This window comes from Mustela lutreola, chromosome X (genome assembly GCF_030435805.1).
Source record: "Mustela lutreola isolate mMusLut2 chromosome X, mMusLut2.pri, whole genome shotgun sequence".
Taxonomy (NCBI): domain Eukaryota; kingdom Metazoa; phylum Chordata; class Mammalia; order Carnivora; family Mustelidae; genus Mustela; species Mustela lutreola.
In genome coordinates, this window is record NC_081308.1 from 31,828,119 (window position 1) to 31,847,526 (window position 19,408).

At 35.6% G+C, this 19,408-nt stretch overlaps 1 protein-coding gene across 1 annotated transcript in view; it reads left to right on the top strand.

Moving 5' to 3' along the window:
* The window catches only part of CFAP47 (cilia and flagella associated protein 47), a 546,720-nt gene that overhangs the window by 255,014 nt on the left and 272,298 nt on the right, over positions 1-19,408 (top strand). The window contains exons 38-39 of the mRNA XM_059157736.1: positions 7,330-7,480; positions 9,164-9,252. Of these exons, the coding sequence (XP_059013719.1) occupies positions 7,330-7,480; positions 9,164-9,252 (240 nt within the window). The remainder of the gene's footprint in view (positions 1-7,329; positions 7,481-9,163; positions 9,253-19,408) is intronic.

Sequence of the window (19,408 nt, forward strand, 5' to 3'; positions counted from 1 at the left end):
GAAACCCCTGGAAAATGGTCTTGAGAAATTAAACATGAGCATAATATATGACTCTTTCCAGATCAACAAATCCTATTAGATATATCATTGGTTTTAATGATGGGAAATATTCTTATTACAAAATCCTAACATCCTTGTAATATTCTTATTACAAGGATGATAAGAGAACAGCCATATTAATATCACAAGGGTACACAAATTTAATAACCACTAAATGACTTCAGCCAACTTGAATTTTAGTCATTGTCTTTGCATTCAATTATTTTTCCCAGTGCAAAGTGACAGATTGTAACTACTAAAGTTACCCCACCAGTTATCTTTTTGATTTTTAACTATATGTTAACTCGAGTTGCTTTTCACATTGTAATTATTATTACTTCTAGCATATCAAACACAGAAATAATTGGAAATAAAGGCCATTTTAATTGCATTTAAAGTACCAGGAAACCCAAATTTAACAGTGCCCTTGGCTTGTGTCATTAGACTGTGTTTGTTTTCTTCAGTTACTGCTCCACGCTAAGGAGTATATAATTTATAAATTCTGAATATTCATGGTTGGTACTGTATCCAGATTGAACTGAGTGTGAGGAATACAATTTTCCACTCCCCTTTTTCTATATTATAAATTAAATGATTGGAATAAAACTCTTTATAAAAACAACCCAACCATTTCTAAGTTATACTTATTACATGTCTGTTATAAAACACAACTTTAGTAATACGGGTTCATTTGAACATTGTCACAGTCCCATTTTTCTTCCCACAGGACTTCGATAATTGAAATCTGTTCTCTGCCTTTCAAAGAGGTTGATACAGTGAAAAGCATTTAGATTTCACTTTGTCTTTTTTTTTCTTATTCATAAACCCAGTAGCCTCTTCCAGTATTTCAAAGCTCTCATTAAGTGGAAATATTTCTTTGTTTTTTTTTTTTTAAAGATTTTATTTATTTATTTGACAGAGAGAGATCACAGTAGACAGAGAGGCAGGCAGAGAGAGAGAGAGGGAAGCAGGCTCCCTGCTGAGCAGGGAGCCCGATGCGGGACTTGATCCCAGGGCCCTGAGATCATGACCTGAGCCGAAGGCAGCGGCTTAACCCACTGAGCCACCCAGGTGCCCCATAAATGGAAATATTTCTTAACAACCACACTAAACCCCTGATATTTTAGCTTAAAATTACATTTCAGTTAACAAGATTAACATTTACCATTTTATTATAAATGTGAAACCTCTACATTGTTGAAAATTTGTTACAGATAAGTATAAAGAAGAAACAAAATCACCTAGAACTCCATCAGATAAACAGTTAATTCATCAGTTCATTTCTTTCTAGTCTTTGCATATGCACAAGTATATTTATTATAGCATATGCCTATTTAGATATATACAAATTATACAATATTATATAATTTTATGTATTATCTATAAGTATAGGATATTTATACGTAAATATTGAAACAACTTAATGCTTATGAAACATTTGCTATGTAAAAAATCTATATAACATGCACTTTTTATACCTTTTCATATTTAATCATCCTAAGAGCCATATTAATGTCCTCATTTCTGAAAGAAAACATTGAGAAGAGACATTAAATCATTTGCCCAATTTTCCCTGCTATTAAATGGTAAAGCGCTAATTCACCATCAACCAATCTAAATCCATTGGCTGGCACTTTTATTCAATTGACGCCTGTACATATTTGTGTGTGTGTGTGTGTATCACATGCATACAAACCCTTGGCATGCAATAAAATGTGGCTTTGACTCAAATCTGTCTCTAGAAATCCACTTCATGAGCCACCTACTTTTCACTCCTTCATTTATGTCTCATTTTAGTTCTTCCAGTGGTTACCTCCAATATTGAAATAATCTATATTATCTTTGCCAGTATTTATGTTGTATCAACTTAAGAAATAATCTGCTGATGTATAGCTATAATATCTAATGTCTAGTTTACTTACTTCTCCAGATTTATTGCCCTTTCTCCAAACATCACTATTTTTATCTTCTACTAACTACATTTCCAAGAGTGAAAATCCATTTTATAAATGTTTCTTGTACCACCAGTATAAAACGTATCTTTTGACTCCTTTTTTAAGTTGAGAAAATCAATAAATTCTAAAGTGCATACACTCCTTGAAGTCTCTTTCCTTCAAGTATACCTTTTCTAGAGCACTTTGCCTTCTCCTATTAATTGGATTGATTGCTTTCCAGACCAACTGAAGAATGTCATTATTGGACTTTTTAAAAAAGATTTTATTTATTGACTTGAGAGAGAGAGAGAGAGAGATAGCATGAGCAGGGGAAGAAGCAGAGGGAGGGAAAGAAGCAGATTCCCCACTGAGCAGACAGCCTAATGTGGGGCTTAATCCCATATGCAATAACATGGCAACAGAATACTATATTGTTTTTCTGTGGATACACACAGAAAAACCTCTACCTTAGGGTGAAAAACATTTTAGGCCCAGTTGCCCAGCATTGTGCACTGGCCTTGAAGACCATGAAGTTGTCTGAACCCCATCTTCCCCTCCATGCAAGTGGGCATTTCTAGAAATGCCCTGTCCAATAGTCTACAGGCCCACTTCTTTTCCTTTACTAACCTGTGTTCAGATGCTCATTGATAGCTTCTTCTAACTAGCAGCTTTTTAAAAAATCTTTCTTATAATTTTAATGGGATTTCTCTTAGGTGATAAACCTGAGCTTCAGCAGCCATTGTGGTCTAGAACCCTACTGTTATGTCATTTAACAATTAAATGCTGGGCTTTGATACTGTCATGTACAGATTCTATGATCCAACCTCATTTTTCTTACTTAGAAAACGAGGGTTGGACACCTGGGTGGCTCAGTTGGTTAAGCATCCGACTCTTGGTTTTGTCTCAGATCATGATCTCAGGATTGTGAGATTAAGGTTTATGTCTGTCTCCCTTCTCAGTGTGGAGTCTGCTTGTCCCTTTCCCTCTGCTCCTCCTCCTTTCTCTCTCTCTCTCTCTCTCTCTCTCTCATAAATAAGAAATAAAAAAAGAAAATGAGGATTGAAATATTTACCCAAAGTTTTGTCAGTAATAAATTTAATTAAATAGGCAAAACATTTAATACTGTAACTGAAACATATAGGAAGCAATAAGTATTTGCACCCCCCATTCCAATTCGAAGCTCTGGTGAGTCATAGATGAAAATATATTAACACTACCCACCAGTGTTTACAGTCTAGCAGAGTGTCCTACAAACAAATCCACAATGAGGATATAATTGGGTAATTGTTTTATTTATGTTGTGTGTATAGAACTAGAGTAAAATGGAAAAAAGCACTTAAATATTCTTGTGTTAACCATGGATGTGTTTCCAGAGAGACAATGCTTAATTCTCAACATATGGAAAGTAATTATTTCCTTTTTTAGATGTATTTTATTTTGTAGGCTTGAATACTATTATTTGATGGTTCTCTAAAAATCTTTTTAGCTAGACTAAGTAATCTCATAGTCTTTTGTTTTTACAAATAAGAGTTCAGAAAATGTTTTGTTTTCTTAAAAAAAAAACAGCAGCATTATCATTATCAGATATTATATAATTATCTGTGTGTACAACATCCTTAAAGTCTGTCTAAATCATGATTAATAATGGCTCTTTCTGGCAGATGTGGATTCAAATTGCAAGCAATATCATTTATGTAGGTAGGATTAAACAGCTATATCCATATGTAAACAAGCATATTTACTTTTGCATCTAATTTGATGCTTAAATTTAGCTACAACCATAGAGTTACTGCATAAAAGTTAAAGTATACTTTTGGAAGAACATTCTGTTTCTTTTTTTTTTTTTTTAAGATTTTATTTATTTATTTGACACAGAGAGAGAGATCACAAGTAGGCAGAGAGGCAGGCAGAGAGAGAGGGGGGAAGCAGGCTCCCTGCTGAGCAGAAAGCCCGATGTGGGGCTCGATCCCAGGATGCTGATAACATGACCTGAGCCGAAGGCAGAGGCTTAACCCACTGAGCCACCCAGGCACCCCTCTGTTTGTTTGTTTGTTTGTTTGTTTTTTAAATCATTATTCTCATTGAGCCATATGGGCACTGACATTGACTGATATGTTATAAATTATTCTCCATCTTTTCCAAAAGCCAAGTTAAAGTACCTTACAAGAGATATATAATATCAAGATATTCTTTTTTTACTGAGAGGGAGGAAATTGACACAAAAAGAAAAAAGGAAGAAAATTAAGATGAAGCCTATAATTATACACATTTTTAGAGACCTAAGACATTTACCTAAGTGGACCACCCATTTGATTCTGAACTTTCTAACATATTCAAGAAGGAATCCCTGTCATTTACATACCTCAATATAACTACAGAATTTCAAAAGGAACATCTATACTCAAGAGAGGCTCAAATCTTCATGGTCCTAAAACCAGCCATTGATCTCATAAAGAGGATATTTTATTTTAAATTGTGTTTCATAGGATTTAAGTATAGGTCTATACATTCATTTATTAAGTGCATGTTATTTAGATTGTGGTCATTCTCATAGACCTTTTTAAAATCAGCTTCCGGGGAGATCCAATCTGTTAGCAAGTCCTATTGATTTTACCAAATGTATCTTAAATTTGACATCTTTTATTTTTACCACCTATTCCACATCAAGTTTAATGTACCTTCATCTTTAAACTACACTGCCACAATAGATTACTGAAAGGTTTCTCTGCAGTCCATCCTCTATCTTCGAATGGCAACAATTCCTTTAAAATGCAGATTTGTTTACATTGGAGTACCTGGGTGTCTCAGTCAGTTAAGCGGCTGCCTTCGGCTCAGATCATGATCCTGGGATCCTGGGATGGACCACATCAGCATCGGTGATTGGTGGGGAGCCTTTTCTCTCTCTCTCCCTCTGCCTGTTTGCCTGCCACTCCCCCACCTTGTTCTATCTCTCTCTCTCTCTCTCTCTCTCACTATCTCTTTCTCTGTGTCAGGTAAATTAATAAAATCTTTTAAAAAATTTGCTTATATCACTCCTCTGCATAAAATATTCCCATAGCTTCCCATTACCATTAAGATAAAGGATGACTATCTCAACATGTGGCCTTTCATAGCTGGCTTTTGGCTGTATTGGATCACTAACACTCTTGCTCTCTAAGCTTCAGCACCACTGGCCTTTGGTAAGTTCTTCAAACACTTAATTCTTCCTACCAGAGGCCTTGGCTACTTCTTTCCTCCCCTGCTCGTTCTGGTTAACTCGTTCTCATCCTTCATATCCCACCCCTTGACCCTTCAGACTATACCACACTCCCTGTTAGATGTTCTCATACCATTTCCTAGCACATGCATAATTTGTAATTTCCACATTTATTTTGTGATGACATAATTAATGTTTGCCACGCCCTGTAGAACGTAAGATCCAGGAGATCAGGTATACTGTGGGTTTTTTTCTAATCACGCTATCCCCTAATTTATTTATTTAAGATTTTATTTATTTGGTAGGCAGAGAGACAGGCAGAGAGAGAGAGGAAGAAGCAGGCTCTCCACTGAGTAGAGAGCCCGATGCGGGGCTCCATTCCAGGACTCTGAGTTCATGACCTGAGCTGAAGGCAGAGGCCTTAACCCACTGTCCCACCCACGCGCCCTCTATCCCCAAATTTAAAACAGTCCCTGGAACATTATAAATTCTCTAAATATCAATTGAATGAATGAATGATTGAATGAATGGCTTGATCTAATGATGAATTTTAGAATATCTAGAAAAATCTTAAGTCACTCACAGGTATCCTAACACAGAATTTGAGCCTGTATACCCTGAAAAAGATCTCAAGGTCAAATATTCTTTGTTCTTAATTAAATCCAAGTCTATGAGCTTTTCGTAATGACCAACAAAATATCCCTTTGCAAACTGAGATTAGTGATGACATATCTGAGTAAAAATCATCCCCATTCCTGGTACCTGGGAGTTGTACTTTTCCCTAAAAAGCAATTTTATGAATATTTCTCTTGATTTTGGAAGTCCTTAATTCCTTTAAAGTCCTTTACTTTTTGCTGCTCCATAGACTTACCCATTCAACATTAATTCCACAAGGATTTGGGGGAAGTTAAGTCAAAGTTGGACACTGAGAGAATCTATTCCCATCTCCATTTCCAAACACAAGCATCCTAAGAGAAGGCAGTAGGTGGTAGTTTGCACAAAGGACTAAAAGCCAGAGCAAAAGCAAAGGTAAAATTTCCCCATGATTTTTCACCCACAGCTGTGTCAAGGCAAGGCAAGGCTGAAAGATTTAGCCAGTTAAGAAACACTGAGCCCATTTATTTTTAAATTCGAGGACTGTATTACTTAATACACAGTGAAAACAAAAGTTATCAAAAGGGCCTGATCCCTATGTCCCTCATGCAGGCTAATACCACAACAAAAGAGCTTTTGTTGATGAATGCATTATGCCTGGTAAGACAGCGTGTTGCAGACAGCCAATGTTGTGCTACAGCTAAGCAGTTTTATAGCCTGTAACTCTCCTTGAAGGGAGAGAACATAGGAGATACCGAGAAACTGATGATACCCTCCCAGGGGAGGTGGGGAGGCAAGCGAGAAAGGTTCTTGTAGTAGCTCTGCATGTGCCTCTGTGCTCTTCTGTTAGGGGAGGATCACAAGCTTTCTGCCAGGACAGTTAAGTCTTGTCTCTGTGCCCTAGGTATGGCATGCCAAGTTGCCAGGATGCCATGGTGTAGACATTCCCCTACAAATGGGTGGGTGAAATCTCCTCCGAGTCCATAGACCTCTTACCATTTTACTGTGTTTTAGACTAGAAAGTTGAAGTTTAAGAGAGATGGATGTGGCTTTCTGTTTTCCTTCTTTTATTTATGTGTTTCTCTCAAAAATCCTGTTACTTATATACCATTATTTTGATTCCAGATTTAAATTTTACTTTCAACCGTAGCTTTATTTTTTTGAATTCTTAGTCTTGCTCATTTTTTTTCTCTATGTGACAAAAACAAAATAAAATCCAAAAACCAGTGATATGATTAAGAGTTCATCTAAACAGTAGCACAGAATGTCCTATGAATTTCACACAAAAATACCCACATGATTTCCTGCAGCTAACTGGAAATCTATTACTTGGTAAATTATATGTACATTTGAAGGGAACTGTAGGTTTTACAGATCGGATCAAGATGTTTTAACGGATAACAATAACTGGATTGTATGGTTGCTGAAATCTGCAGAGGCCTTCCATTTTATTATAGAAGTGAGTATATTGCAGAGTGTAGGCCCTGGGCATGTGATCTACGCTGAAGAGTTAACTGTTGTGTCTTTTTCAGTAAGCGATTTCCTCTTTTCTTTTTTACTAAATAGAAACCAAATTAATATCACTCTGAAATTCACCAGTCGCTTCCTTCGTCCTGCTGAAGCTTCACTGCTATTAATCTCAAAACCTAAGTACGCAATAGGAGGCACTACGATGACTTTTGCTCTTAAGGGTGAAGTCCTCAATTTTAAAGCCATTGTAAGTAGATTTTACCTATTTTGTGTGTGTCATTCTCTTCTCAGGCCTTGGAATGTCCCAAGCACAGCTGTTCCTCCAAGTGTTCTCTCTGTATCGCTCCTGTTGTTTGAAATTCTGTGTACAGACACATGTGCACATAATTACATTTGCACAGTTCTTGCCTTCTGCGTCTCTGATATTCTTGCTCTGATACTCTTTCTGTAGAATTAATTCTTCAATTTTATAAGAGAACTTGCTTGTATTGAGTGTTCCTTTTAAAGTCAGATTTTTAGGATTATATCTGTTGTTTTCATAATGGAGTCATTCACTATACACATAGCAATTTACATTCCCCTCTGCTGTGGAGATTTGTGATGTAAGGTAAAACTGTCCCTGGGCTTCTGTCTATGTTTTTGTTTGAATTTAGGGTTGGTGGTTTATGCAGCAAAGAAAATGTTTCTCTTTTCTGAAAGGAACATTCATCAATTTATCTTGAGTTTCCTGTGGATCAAATCCATTCATTCTATAAAGATAATGCTAAGACTGGCATTTACTGAGAGGTGATAACATTCCAGATAGAATTCTGTTTATATCTCAAAAGATGGGGGAAAGGATTTTTAACTCTCTATAAAATGGTTGTGCTATTGCTATCATTGACTTTTTGTAGCTGTTATCTTGTCTAAATATTATACCATGGATGTATGGTAAAGAAGAAGTAAACTTGTTATGTCACCAGATTTCCACATGGATTATAAAGAATTTGTGGTGTGTAGTGGCATTACTCCAGTAATGGCCAGTTGTATGAGGAGAGCATTAAGTTGCTCATATGGGCAGACTGGTTTACAAGGTACAGACACCTAGAACAGGAAGTAGACATGTGATAATCATTGAGATGTGTGTCGTGATCTTCAGATTTCCTCTTGAATAATAAATTCTTACACTTCCCAATCTTCTCTCAGGAATTCTCCAAAATGAAACATTGCTTTACCATATGTATCTCTAGACATGGATGATTTTAGTTTGCCATTTACATGGTTCTCAGGCAAAAAAGCTGACACCTCAAGCTCATGCAGTCTGTTTACTTTTCCATCTGGCTGCTCATGGTTTTAGTGTCCAGTGGGCTGGATAATAATGGAGAAATAGAAAAAGATAATAACATGACCAGTCTAAAAATGTAGAATTCCTGGAATCTTATTTTCCATGAAAGTCCTTCAGGTAATTCAAAGTTTTAATTTTATATTTGTGCATTATTTGTACAGTACAAATAATGTCAGTGTAGCCACCACATTATAAACCCAGGCATGCCACAATCCTACACAGAAATTTATTCATTCATAGAGGTATGCATGTGCACACACATACACCCTGCTTCTTCCTTATGTCATATGTGTTAGGTATAGGTATGACTAATTAATTTTCAAATGTGAAATCATGCTCAGTCATTAACAAAAGCCATTTTAGGGAAACCAACTTAAGAGACACTGTTGTGACAATAATTCAGTGATGTGGTAAAATCTATTTCTGTCCTTCCCACCTAGATTTTTGCAGTACGATATTTGTGGGACAAGGGGAATTACATGAATTAATGTCCCTTAATATTTCAGTGTACTGTTTTTTAGGTGCTTTAAGTTTATAATAATTTAGGTTATTCTTTTTCATTACTTACATATAGAATTATTGTTTTTTTTTTTTTTTTTACTTTAGGAAATTATACGTTGTAAATCTCCATGTTATAAATGGAAAGAAATTAATGTGAATGTTAAAAATCCCTTCCATACTGCTGGGGACTTCAGGTATGTTAATATAACATTTTCATATAATTTGTTTGCTATTAGTCGTATCCAGTCTTAAGGTGAATACTTTTTTTCCAAAATGAACCTTTTTGAGGAGAAGTTTTATGTGTTTATATTACAATAAATTTATGAACATTATAGATAAAACAGAACAAATAATTAAGAGAAATCAATTTTTCTTAAAATGTTATTTGATCTATTTAAAGCTAAGACTGATCATACTAAATTTATGAATTTTGTCTATGTGCTTTCTGTATGTTGAGATATACTAATATTTTAATTTTTAAAAATATATAATTAATAGACTTTTTTACTTCTAATTTTATTCCATCTGTTAATTTCTGTAAGTGAAATATCAGTTCAAGCAGAACATGCATTTTAACTTACGGCATCACGATTAATTAAAACTATACATTAACCATGCATTTGTGCATCTTGAGGATTAACAACAACAACACAGATTTGAGATGAAAATAAAATGCTGAAGTATTATTTAAGGTCACAATAGACAAGTGTCTTTATAAACTTAGGTTTTGAGGGAGAAAATGGTCAGTGACACCCATGTATTGCTTCAATTATACACTGTCTCCGTCAGCTTTAGAGAGCAGATCTTCACAACAATACTTGTGTTGAGACTAGAAACTGTATGTATGCTTATTATTTTAGTATTTGATAATATCCAGTTTTTAAAATTATTGTATTCCCAGCCTTTTGGTAGTCTCCTCTTAATAATCACTTATTATTGACAATACAAAATTTTTTGTTAAAATAGCTCTTGGTGAATTTATGGTTCCCATGTTCATGTGAGGGAGAGTTTTATTTACGGTAGTTCTATTAAAATGTTCTATCAGAATGCAAGGAACAATTTTAAAAAGTCAGAATATGTAGCTTTAATCCAGTATTAAACTATGCCCTTAAATGAACCAAATGACTGACTCCACTTCTTCCGAGGAATTCAAGATCAAACATAATTAGTCTTACATTCTAGAGGTAAAGCTGAAAGGAAGTATCAAAGTTCCAGGAATTGGTCGGCTATTATAGTTGCTTGTCTTTCAACAAATTGTAGCATTTTTAAAAATATTAATTTATTTATTTTCAGCATAACAGTATTCATTATTTTTTTTATTTTATTGTTACTTTATGGTTTATCTCAGATTGAATTAAAATTCAGTCAGGGGTGGTAGAGGACAAGTCTCCTTCATCCTTTGTCTGAATGTGGCCCTCAATCTTAGGCAATGGGCATATAAACTCAAAATTTTAAAACCAATTACAAAATTTGTAATTGTAAAAATCAATATTTTACAATAGGCATGTATTTTAAAATTTTAAAATAATACAGTAGAAAAGAGGAAATTTGATTGCCAATTCTTCTGGAGACTTTTTGTATCTTATAAATATCATACCAATAAGTGAACTAGCTTTTAATGTTACACTTAAAAAATGACAAGGATTTAATTATTAACAATCTAGTATAAAACATACTTTACAATAAAACAAAATTTCCTATAGATTTTCCCCAAAATTATATGCAGTGCAGTGACCAGATTTGGTCACTTTTTAATCAAAATTTAATACTGTTTTTAACAAAAATGGCAACCCAACCTAGATTTAACAGGGACAGGATTCGCCCACATGCCTCTGTCTACCAAATTAATGGTTCTCAAGTTCCTCTTTTGCAGAATGAAACTATATCGTGCTATACAATTTTTTATATGTTATAAGATTTGATTTCCTAGTATTTTGTTGAAGATTTTGCATTTATAATCATAAGATCTAATGGTGTAATTCCCTTTTCTAGTGACAGCTTTGTTTTTGTGTGTGTGTGTGTGTCATTAATGGTAGCCTCCAACAATGATTTGGGAACTGATTCCTTCTATTCTATTTTTTTGGAAGAGTTTAAGAAGAATTGCTATTCTTTTAATCTTCAGTAGAATTCACAACTAAAGCCATCTGGGTCTGAGCTTTGTTTCATGGGAAGTTTATTTCATTACTAGTTCTCTATTTGTTATAGGCCTAATCAGGTATTCTGTTTCTTTTTAAGTCAGTTTTGATAGTTCATGCAATTCTAGAAATCTGTACATTTCCTCCAAATTACCTGATGTGTTGGCACAGATGTTTTCATAATACTCTTATAACTCTTTTTTTTTTTGTTCCTGGAAGGTCAATAGTGATGGCCCTTCCTCCATCCCTTATTTTAACAATTTGATCCTCTTTTCTTTATTCTTGATCAATCTAGGTAATCATTTATCAATGTTATTGATATTTCCATATTGATATTGATATATCTGGTCTTCTTGATATTCTCTATTGATTATTGAGGTAGGATTGACATATTTAAAAAACTGCACATTTAATGTATACAATTTGATGAGTTTGGACATATGCATGCAACTTATAATACTATCACCACAATTAAGGTAGTAAACATATCTGACACTTCCAAAAGTTTTCTTGTGTTACTTTTTTTTTTTTTTGGTGGAAAGAGTGCTTTACATGAGACTTACCCTCTTAACAGATGTTTAAGCGCACAGTAGCATATTGTTAACCCTCTTGTATATCACATCTGTAGGACTTATTTATCTTGCATAACTGAAACCTTATATAACAACTCTCCATTTCATCCTATAACCACTTCCTAGCAACCACTGTTCTATTCTCTGCTTTTTGAGTTTGACTATTTTCGATAGCTCATATAAATGGAATCATACAGTATTTGTCCTTCTGAGACTGGCTTTTTTCACTTAGCATAATGTCCCCAAGTTCTGAATATGTTGTCACATATTGTAGGATTTCCTTCTTTTTTAAAGCCGACTAGTAATATATTCACTACATTTGCCTCACTCATTGATCTGTCGATGAACATTTGGGTTCTTTGGATTGTTTTCATATCTTGGCTCTTGTGAACAATGCTGAAATGACCATGAGAGTAAAGATACCTTTTCGAGATCTGGATTTCAATTTCATTGGATAAAAACCCGAAGTGGAAGTGCTGGACCACATGATGATTCTAGTTTTAATTTTTGGAGGAGCCTCCCTACTGTTTTCCATAGTGGCTGCACCATTTTACATTCCTACCAATTCCCACCAACCACGTGCCAGTGTCCCCTTTCTCTAGATCATCACAACATTATTATCTCTTGTCTGGTTGGTTGGTGTTTTTTGTTTTGTTTTTAATAATAGCCATTCTGACAGTTATGAGGTGACATCTCACCCTGATTTTGAAAGGCATTTCCCTGATGAGTATGGAAGTTCAACATGTTTCCATATACATGTTGGCCATCTATATGTCTTTTTTGGAAAAATGTCTGTTCGTATCCTCTGGTCATTTTTTAATTGGATCTTTTATGGGTTGTTTTTTGTTTTTTTGTTTTGTTTTGTTTTTGCTTTTAAGTTATATGAGTTTTTTTCGATTTTGGATATTAATCCTTTATCTGTTATATGATTTGCAAATATTTTCTCTCATTCGATAGGTTGCCTTTTCATTTTTATGTTCCTCTTATATAGCTCTATTCCAGTTCCCCCTTTTCTGTGGTATTTTTGTCAGACATATTGTTATCAATGATGTTACAATAATCTGTAATGGTACTAACATTTTTGGGTATTTCTTTTTTTCATTTTGTGTAATTTTTGTGATCTTAAGAAAGATGAAAGAAGAAAGGACAGTGTACTAGTTTGTTAGGGTTCCTATAACAAAATACCAGAGACCCAGTGGCTTAAACAACAGAAACTTATTTTTTTCACATTTCTGGAGGCTAGACGTGCAAGATCAAGGTGTTGGCAGATTGGGTTTCTTCTGAGGCCTCTCTCCTCGGCTTACAGATGGCCACATTCTTGCTGTGCCCTCACATCTCTTCTCTGATGTGCATGGCCCTGGAGTCTCTTGTGTGTCCATATTTCCTCTTGTAAGCACACGAGTCAGAATGAATTAGTGCCCACTTTAATGGCTACATTTTAGCCTAGTGCACTTTTTAAAGGCCCTGTTTCCAAAGACAATCACACTGTGAGAATATTAGAGGTTACGGCTTTAACATATGAAATTTAAGGGAGGATACAATTCAGCCCATAACAGAAAGGACACGTTGATAATTTTTATTACAGTGGCCTTGTTATTTATCATTTTTGGTTTATTTGTTTCTATGGATTCACATTATCTTCTGGAATAACTTCCATGGCTCAGTTGAGCTTTGCTCTCAGCCACCTCAGTTATTAAACAATTTTTCTTTTATTTTCTCTCTGTCTTCTCCTTCTAGTGATTTATTACACATGTGTTAGTGCATTTAATGATGCACCATATATGTATGAGACTCTATTTATTTTTCTTTATTTTCTCTCTGTTCTTCAGATGGCATTATCTCTATCTTTAGTTTTTAAATTTTTTTCCTGCCATTTCAAATCTACTGTTGATTCCCCCCAGTGATAATTATTTATCTATTTGTTTTTGTAGTTTCTAACTCCAGAATTTTTATTTTGTTCTTTTTAAAATTTCAGTCTCTTTTTTGATACTCTCTATTTAATATCACATTGTCATCATACCTTCCTTGACTTCTTTAGTCATACTTTCCTTAGTTTTTGAACACATTGATAACAGCAATTTGGAATTAATTATTCTGTTAAATCTGATAACTGGTCACTTTAACGTGCAGTTTCTGTTGCCCACTTCTTTTCATGTTTCATCATTTTTAAGGTTGAAAACTAGGCATTTTAGAATATATATTGTATCAGCTGAGTACATTTCCCAAAATGTCATTAATGGTGTTGGTTAATTTTTTCACTGACTGGCTAGCTTATTTTAGTGATATCTACCTCCTCCCCACAAAAGGCACCACACACAAAGTGTGAAGCCTCTGGTGTTAACTCTCACAGGACAGAGACGTGGGCATTCCCACAGTCAATCTGGGATGCCAGTGGCTTTGGTAGGATTCCTTTTGACCATATCTTTCCACGTCCACACCCAGATACTAGATTCTGCTAATTCCAGTTCTTCAGGAGGCATAAATTCCTCCTCAGACCAATTCAGTCAAATATAGGCTCCTTTGAAGTAATAGTTCCTTAGGTCAATGTTTAAGATTTATTCTGTCCCCACAAGGGAGCCTCCCAGTTGTCCCTTTCCCCTGTGAATCTACCAGTCTACTCCAAATTGCCTTTCACCACAACCGCACTGTTTTTCACTGATCCCTTGGCTTGATCTTCTTCATGATTTGTTGAAAATGCAATCAGTTCCTTTGGGAGGAGATTAAGAGCTGTTTTAAGCCCAGCTAGCTTCTCCCTGCAGGCGAAATCTCTGAACTCGCTCTGTAACTGGAGGTGGGGATAGTGTTGCACTTTTCTCTGCTTACCACCGCACATTAGGAGCTAAGTGTGAGATGAGATAGGGGCCATAGCTTTAGGTCTCCTTGCCTTGCTTCTGCCAGCACTGAGCGACCATTTTAAAGCTAAGGCAAGGACGATTTCACACCCATGTAGTGCCTCTGTCCTGTGAGTGGTTGCTGGACAGAAGACGGATCCCACCTACTCCTCTCAGCTACAGTTGCCCAAAACTTAGTTTCAGCAGCATGTACTGGGGCAAGGTGAGAAATATTGTTGTCCTACCCCTCCCAGAAAAGTATCTCTCCACCTGGGAGCTGGGTAAGTTGAGAGCCTTATATTCTTAGCTGTGCCAATGAGGGCTAGGGTTTCCGTCTTACTGAGTGGGGAAGGAGGAGCGAGTGAGGGGTCTTGGTTAAGACACCACAGATTTCAGCCTTTATTACTGAATTTAGTATTACTGAATAGATCTTTCTTCATTTGCTCTATGCCCTTAGGATAATTTCTAGAGAATTAAAATAGTTGATTTTTACAAATTTTATTCATTTTCCTGAGGGAGTGAGTCTCTGGAGCTCTCTTGTTGTCATGCTGGAACAATGTTTGCTTTAATTCTGTTTTGCCCATTATTACTATAGACACTGCAGGTCTGTGTTACCATTTGCATGGTATGTCTTTTGTGACCTTTTGTTCCCTATCTGTGTCTTTAATTGATGTTATATTTTTTCCTAATTTGTTCGTATTCCTTTTGTCTGCCTCTGCCTTTTGAATGGAATGTTTAATCCATTTAAAGTTCGCTTCATCTTTGATACAGTAGGATTTATATGTGCCATTTGGGTACCTGTTTTCTTTCTTCCTTCTTCCCTCCCTCCCTCTCTCTCGCTTGCCTGCTCGCTCGCTCTTTCTTTCTTTCTTTCTTTCTTTCTTTCTTTCACAGAGAGAGACACAGTGAGCGAGGGAACACAAGAAGGGGGAATGGGCGAGGGAGAAGCAAAAGCAGGCTTCCCTCTGAGCAGGGAGCCCTATGTGGGGCCCAGTCCCAGGACCCTGGTAGGCGCTTAATGACTAAGCCACCCAGGTGCCCCTGGGTACCTGTTTTCTATGTCTTATGTCTTTGTTCCTCTATTTCTCTGTTACTTCTTGGTTTTATATTGTATATTTCCTTTTAATAAATTTTTTATTCCTTTTTCTATCTCCTAACTTATTTTTCTTATTTTCTTTGTTACTCTGGAGATTATAATTAGCATCCTAAATTAATGTAGCTCAGATTATTACCAACCTAATTTCAATGTAATTCAGAAATTTTGCTGCTGTATATCACCTTTTCATAGCCCCTTGTTAGTGCTATTTCTGTTATACCCATTACATCTTTACACATTATAAGCCCCTAAAACAGTTTTGTATTTATTGTCTCACTCTTTTCATTAAAGTCAGAAAGTAGAATTTAAAAGTTTGCACAGGAAAAAAAATATATATGTAATGTCATTGCCTTCTGACCTCTGGGGTTTCAGCTGGGAACTCTGCTGTTTAATTTTACTGCAGAGTGACATAGATGTTGGTCAATTTTTTCTTGTTGCTAACTGTGCCTTGGCTTACTAACAGGCTGACTATTATTTTCTAGTTTTGGATTGCCTTGAATAAAATTTTTTTGACTTCTTCGTTGTGTAAATTAATATTTCTGTTCAAGCATGGGAATTGTTCATCATTTATTTCTTTGCATTTTCTTGCTGCTTCTTTCTTATCTTTTCAGGATTCTGATGAAGCTTGTATTTGTGTGCTTAATGGTATCTCACAGTTTTCCGAGGCTGTGTTAATTTTTTGTCATTATTTTCTCTTTTTGTCCTTTAGAGATAATCATTCCATCTGGCCCATTTTCAGGTACACTGGTTCTTTCTTTTGCCGCTGCAAACCTGCTGTTCAGTCCCTCTGTTGATTTTTTATTTCATGTATCGTACTTCTTCCGTCCAAAATTTGTAATTGGTTCTTTTGAATAACTTATCTCTTTATTAGTATTCTTTATTTGGTGGGACATGGTTGTCTCTCGTAGACAGTGTTGAAGACCTTTCGCAGAGTTTGGGGATCTAGCACGCTACTTCAGCCCCTCATATAAGCCTCTTGTTCCCCACATCTTCCTTTGATGTTTTGACAAGCTCTTGTTTGATCCAGCTGCTATAGGAATCTCAGGTACAACTGCTACTTATTGTTTTCAGCAAAATCCTGGATATTGCTGTTTCCCTTTGAGTCAGGTCAGTAAAGACAACACCTTGCAAACTCAATTTTTCGAGGGACCTGTGAGACCCATGAAAAAGTAACAATGCTCAGGAATGGGACTTTTTTTAATGAGCTCCAGCCTCAGTCTGTGCCCTCATGTGGCTGGAAGCCTGCCAGATTTTACAACTACCTTAGTTGCAAGGCTGCTGATTTTCAAAGCTACTACCAGAGCAGTGGAAAGATGGGAGTTACAGCATAATAAAAGTTACAAGACCACAAACTCTGCTGTTCTCATCAAGGTGTGGCAGTTTATTTTTAAATAAACACTACTCAAATTGTTGCAAGCCTTTCGTTAATTAACCAGAGCTCTGAAAATTTAATTTTCACAATCTTTCCTAGTGTTTTTTATTGCTTTTATAGGGTAGTGAATGTGCGATGATTCTTACTCTGCCATTCCTTGCCTTTCTTTTCCTGGTAACCTCGTTTTATTATTTGAAAAATAGTTTGTGTTTTAGATTAGACTCTTCCTTCTCAAAGTATGATCCTTGAACCAGCAAAATCAGCATCATCTGGGAGCTTGTTGGACAGATTCTCAGGCCCACAGCAATCCATTTGAGTCAGAATCTGCATTTGACATCTCCAGAGGATTTTTTGGTACATTAATATTAGAGCATTGCTGGTCTAAGTCAAGATTGTTCAAAGTTTAATCTGAACTTTAAAAAGCATATGGAGAGCTCTTTAAAGCATATAAGCTCTTTAAAAAGCATCTGGAGAGCTTGCTTGTGTTTTTGTTTTTGTTTTTTTAAGATTTTATTTATTTATTTGAGAGAGAGAGAGAGAGAAAAAGAGAGAGCATGAGAAGGAAGAAAGTCAGAAGGAGAAGCAGACTTCCCATGGAGCTGGGACCCCGATGTGGGACTCGATCCCCAGAATCTGGGATCATGACCTGAGCCGAAGGCAGTCGCCAACCAACTGAGCCACCCAGGCACGCTGGAGAGCTTGTTTTAAATAGAAAGTTCTGGAACCGTTGCCAGACTTAACTAAGTCAGAATTCATGCAGATAGAATTTGGGAATATTCATTTTGACTAAGCACTGCAGATGTTTATCATACACACTGAAGTGTGAAAGCTGCCAATTTAGAAACTACAGTAATCAAATAGAATTTTTTCCATTTTAGTGGCAGTTTGTATTTCATTTTTATAAGTAATATTTCTATTTTAAGGAGAACATCTTCAATCTAATTAAGCCGGGACCTTTCAAATGCTATTTTATCTCAAAATGGTACATGCACAGTATGCAAAATACCTAATATTTACCTTATTGGTTTAGTCTTTTTATTTGTGTGTAAAATTGTATTATCCTTGTAACTGTTTTTTAGCCAGAACAAATTACGACCCAAATAAATTGCCCTGATGATTCACCTTGGATTTATAGAAGTATAAAAAAATTATACATTTTTTTCTGACTCATAATTTTATGAGATTTGAATGAGGACTTAGTGTCTTAATTTAAATTGAAATTACCCTCCAGAGAGGAATTCTTCCTACATTTGCTTAACTATAACTTTAAAATGATATAAGCAAATCTGGTAGTCTGGTACATGTCTTACATAGTTCATAGTTTACATTTTCCTATAGTTCATTTTGTCTGTTTAATAATTTTTAGTATTTAATATTAATATAATTCCTTACAATCCTTATACGAAACTCTCACTACTACCAACTTAAAAGGACAGAAAATGACATTAACGTTGTCAGTGATCAAGAATTCCTGTCCCTTTTAAGGGTCCTTCTACCTGGACGAAGAATAACATTGATATGAAACAGATTAACAGGAGAAAATCAAATTTAATAGTATAAGTATGGGGAATCCACCCAGACAAGGAAATTCCAGAGACAAGCAAAATGAGGTCTAGATGTCATATTGAACTAAGGAGAGGGGGTAGGAGTCTGGGATTTTAGAGGAGAGGAATGCACCTCACAGGGGGAACAGACAAACAGATGTTTGGGGCCCCTGGATGGCTTAGCTGGTTAAGCCTCTGCCTTCAACTCAGGTCCTGATTCCAGGGTCCTGGGATCAAGTCCCGTGTTAGGCTCCTTGTTCAGAGGGGAACCTGCTTCTCCCTTCCACTTCCCCTCTATTGTGTTCTCTCTCTCTCAAATAAATGATCTTTAAGAAAAAAAAAAAAAAAGAAAGAAAAGCAGACGTTTGATAATTAGACATTTGCCCTGTCATACAGATGGGTCACTCAGTTAAAATTTATTTCTGCTAATAACCCTCATTCTGGGAAAAACCCCCAATATAGATTCTTCTTTAGAATTAAGGGAGAAGCAAAAGTTTCTTTTTTTTTTTTTTTTTTTTTTATTATTTTTTTTTATAATTTTTTTATTTTATATAAACATATATTTTTATCCCCAGGGGTACAGGTCTGTGAATCACCAGGTTTACAAAAAGTTTCTTTTGAGTCCGCAGGGTCTTGATTGCCTTCAGCTTAAAATAATCCATATGCCAAAGTGACACATACTGGGAGCAGAGGCTATCCTGAACCCCTTCAACATTGAAACATTAAGATGTATGAATGTGTTGCATTTTAGTTTTGTGTGCAGTTGTATGTGTGTTTGTGTTTCAATACTAAAACATTAG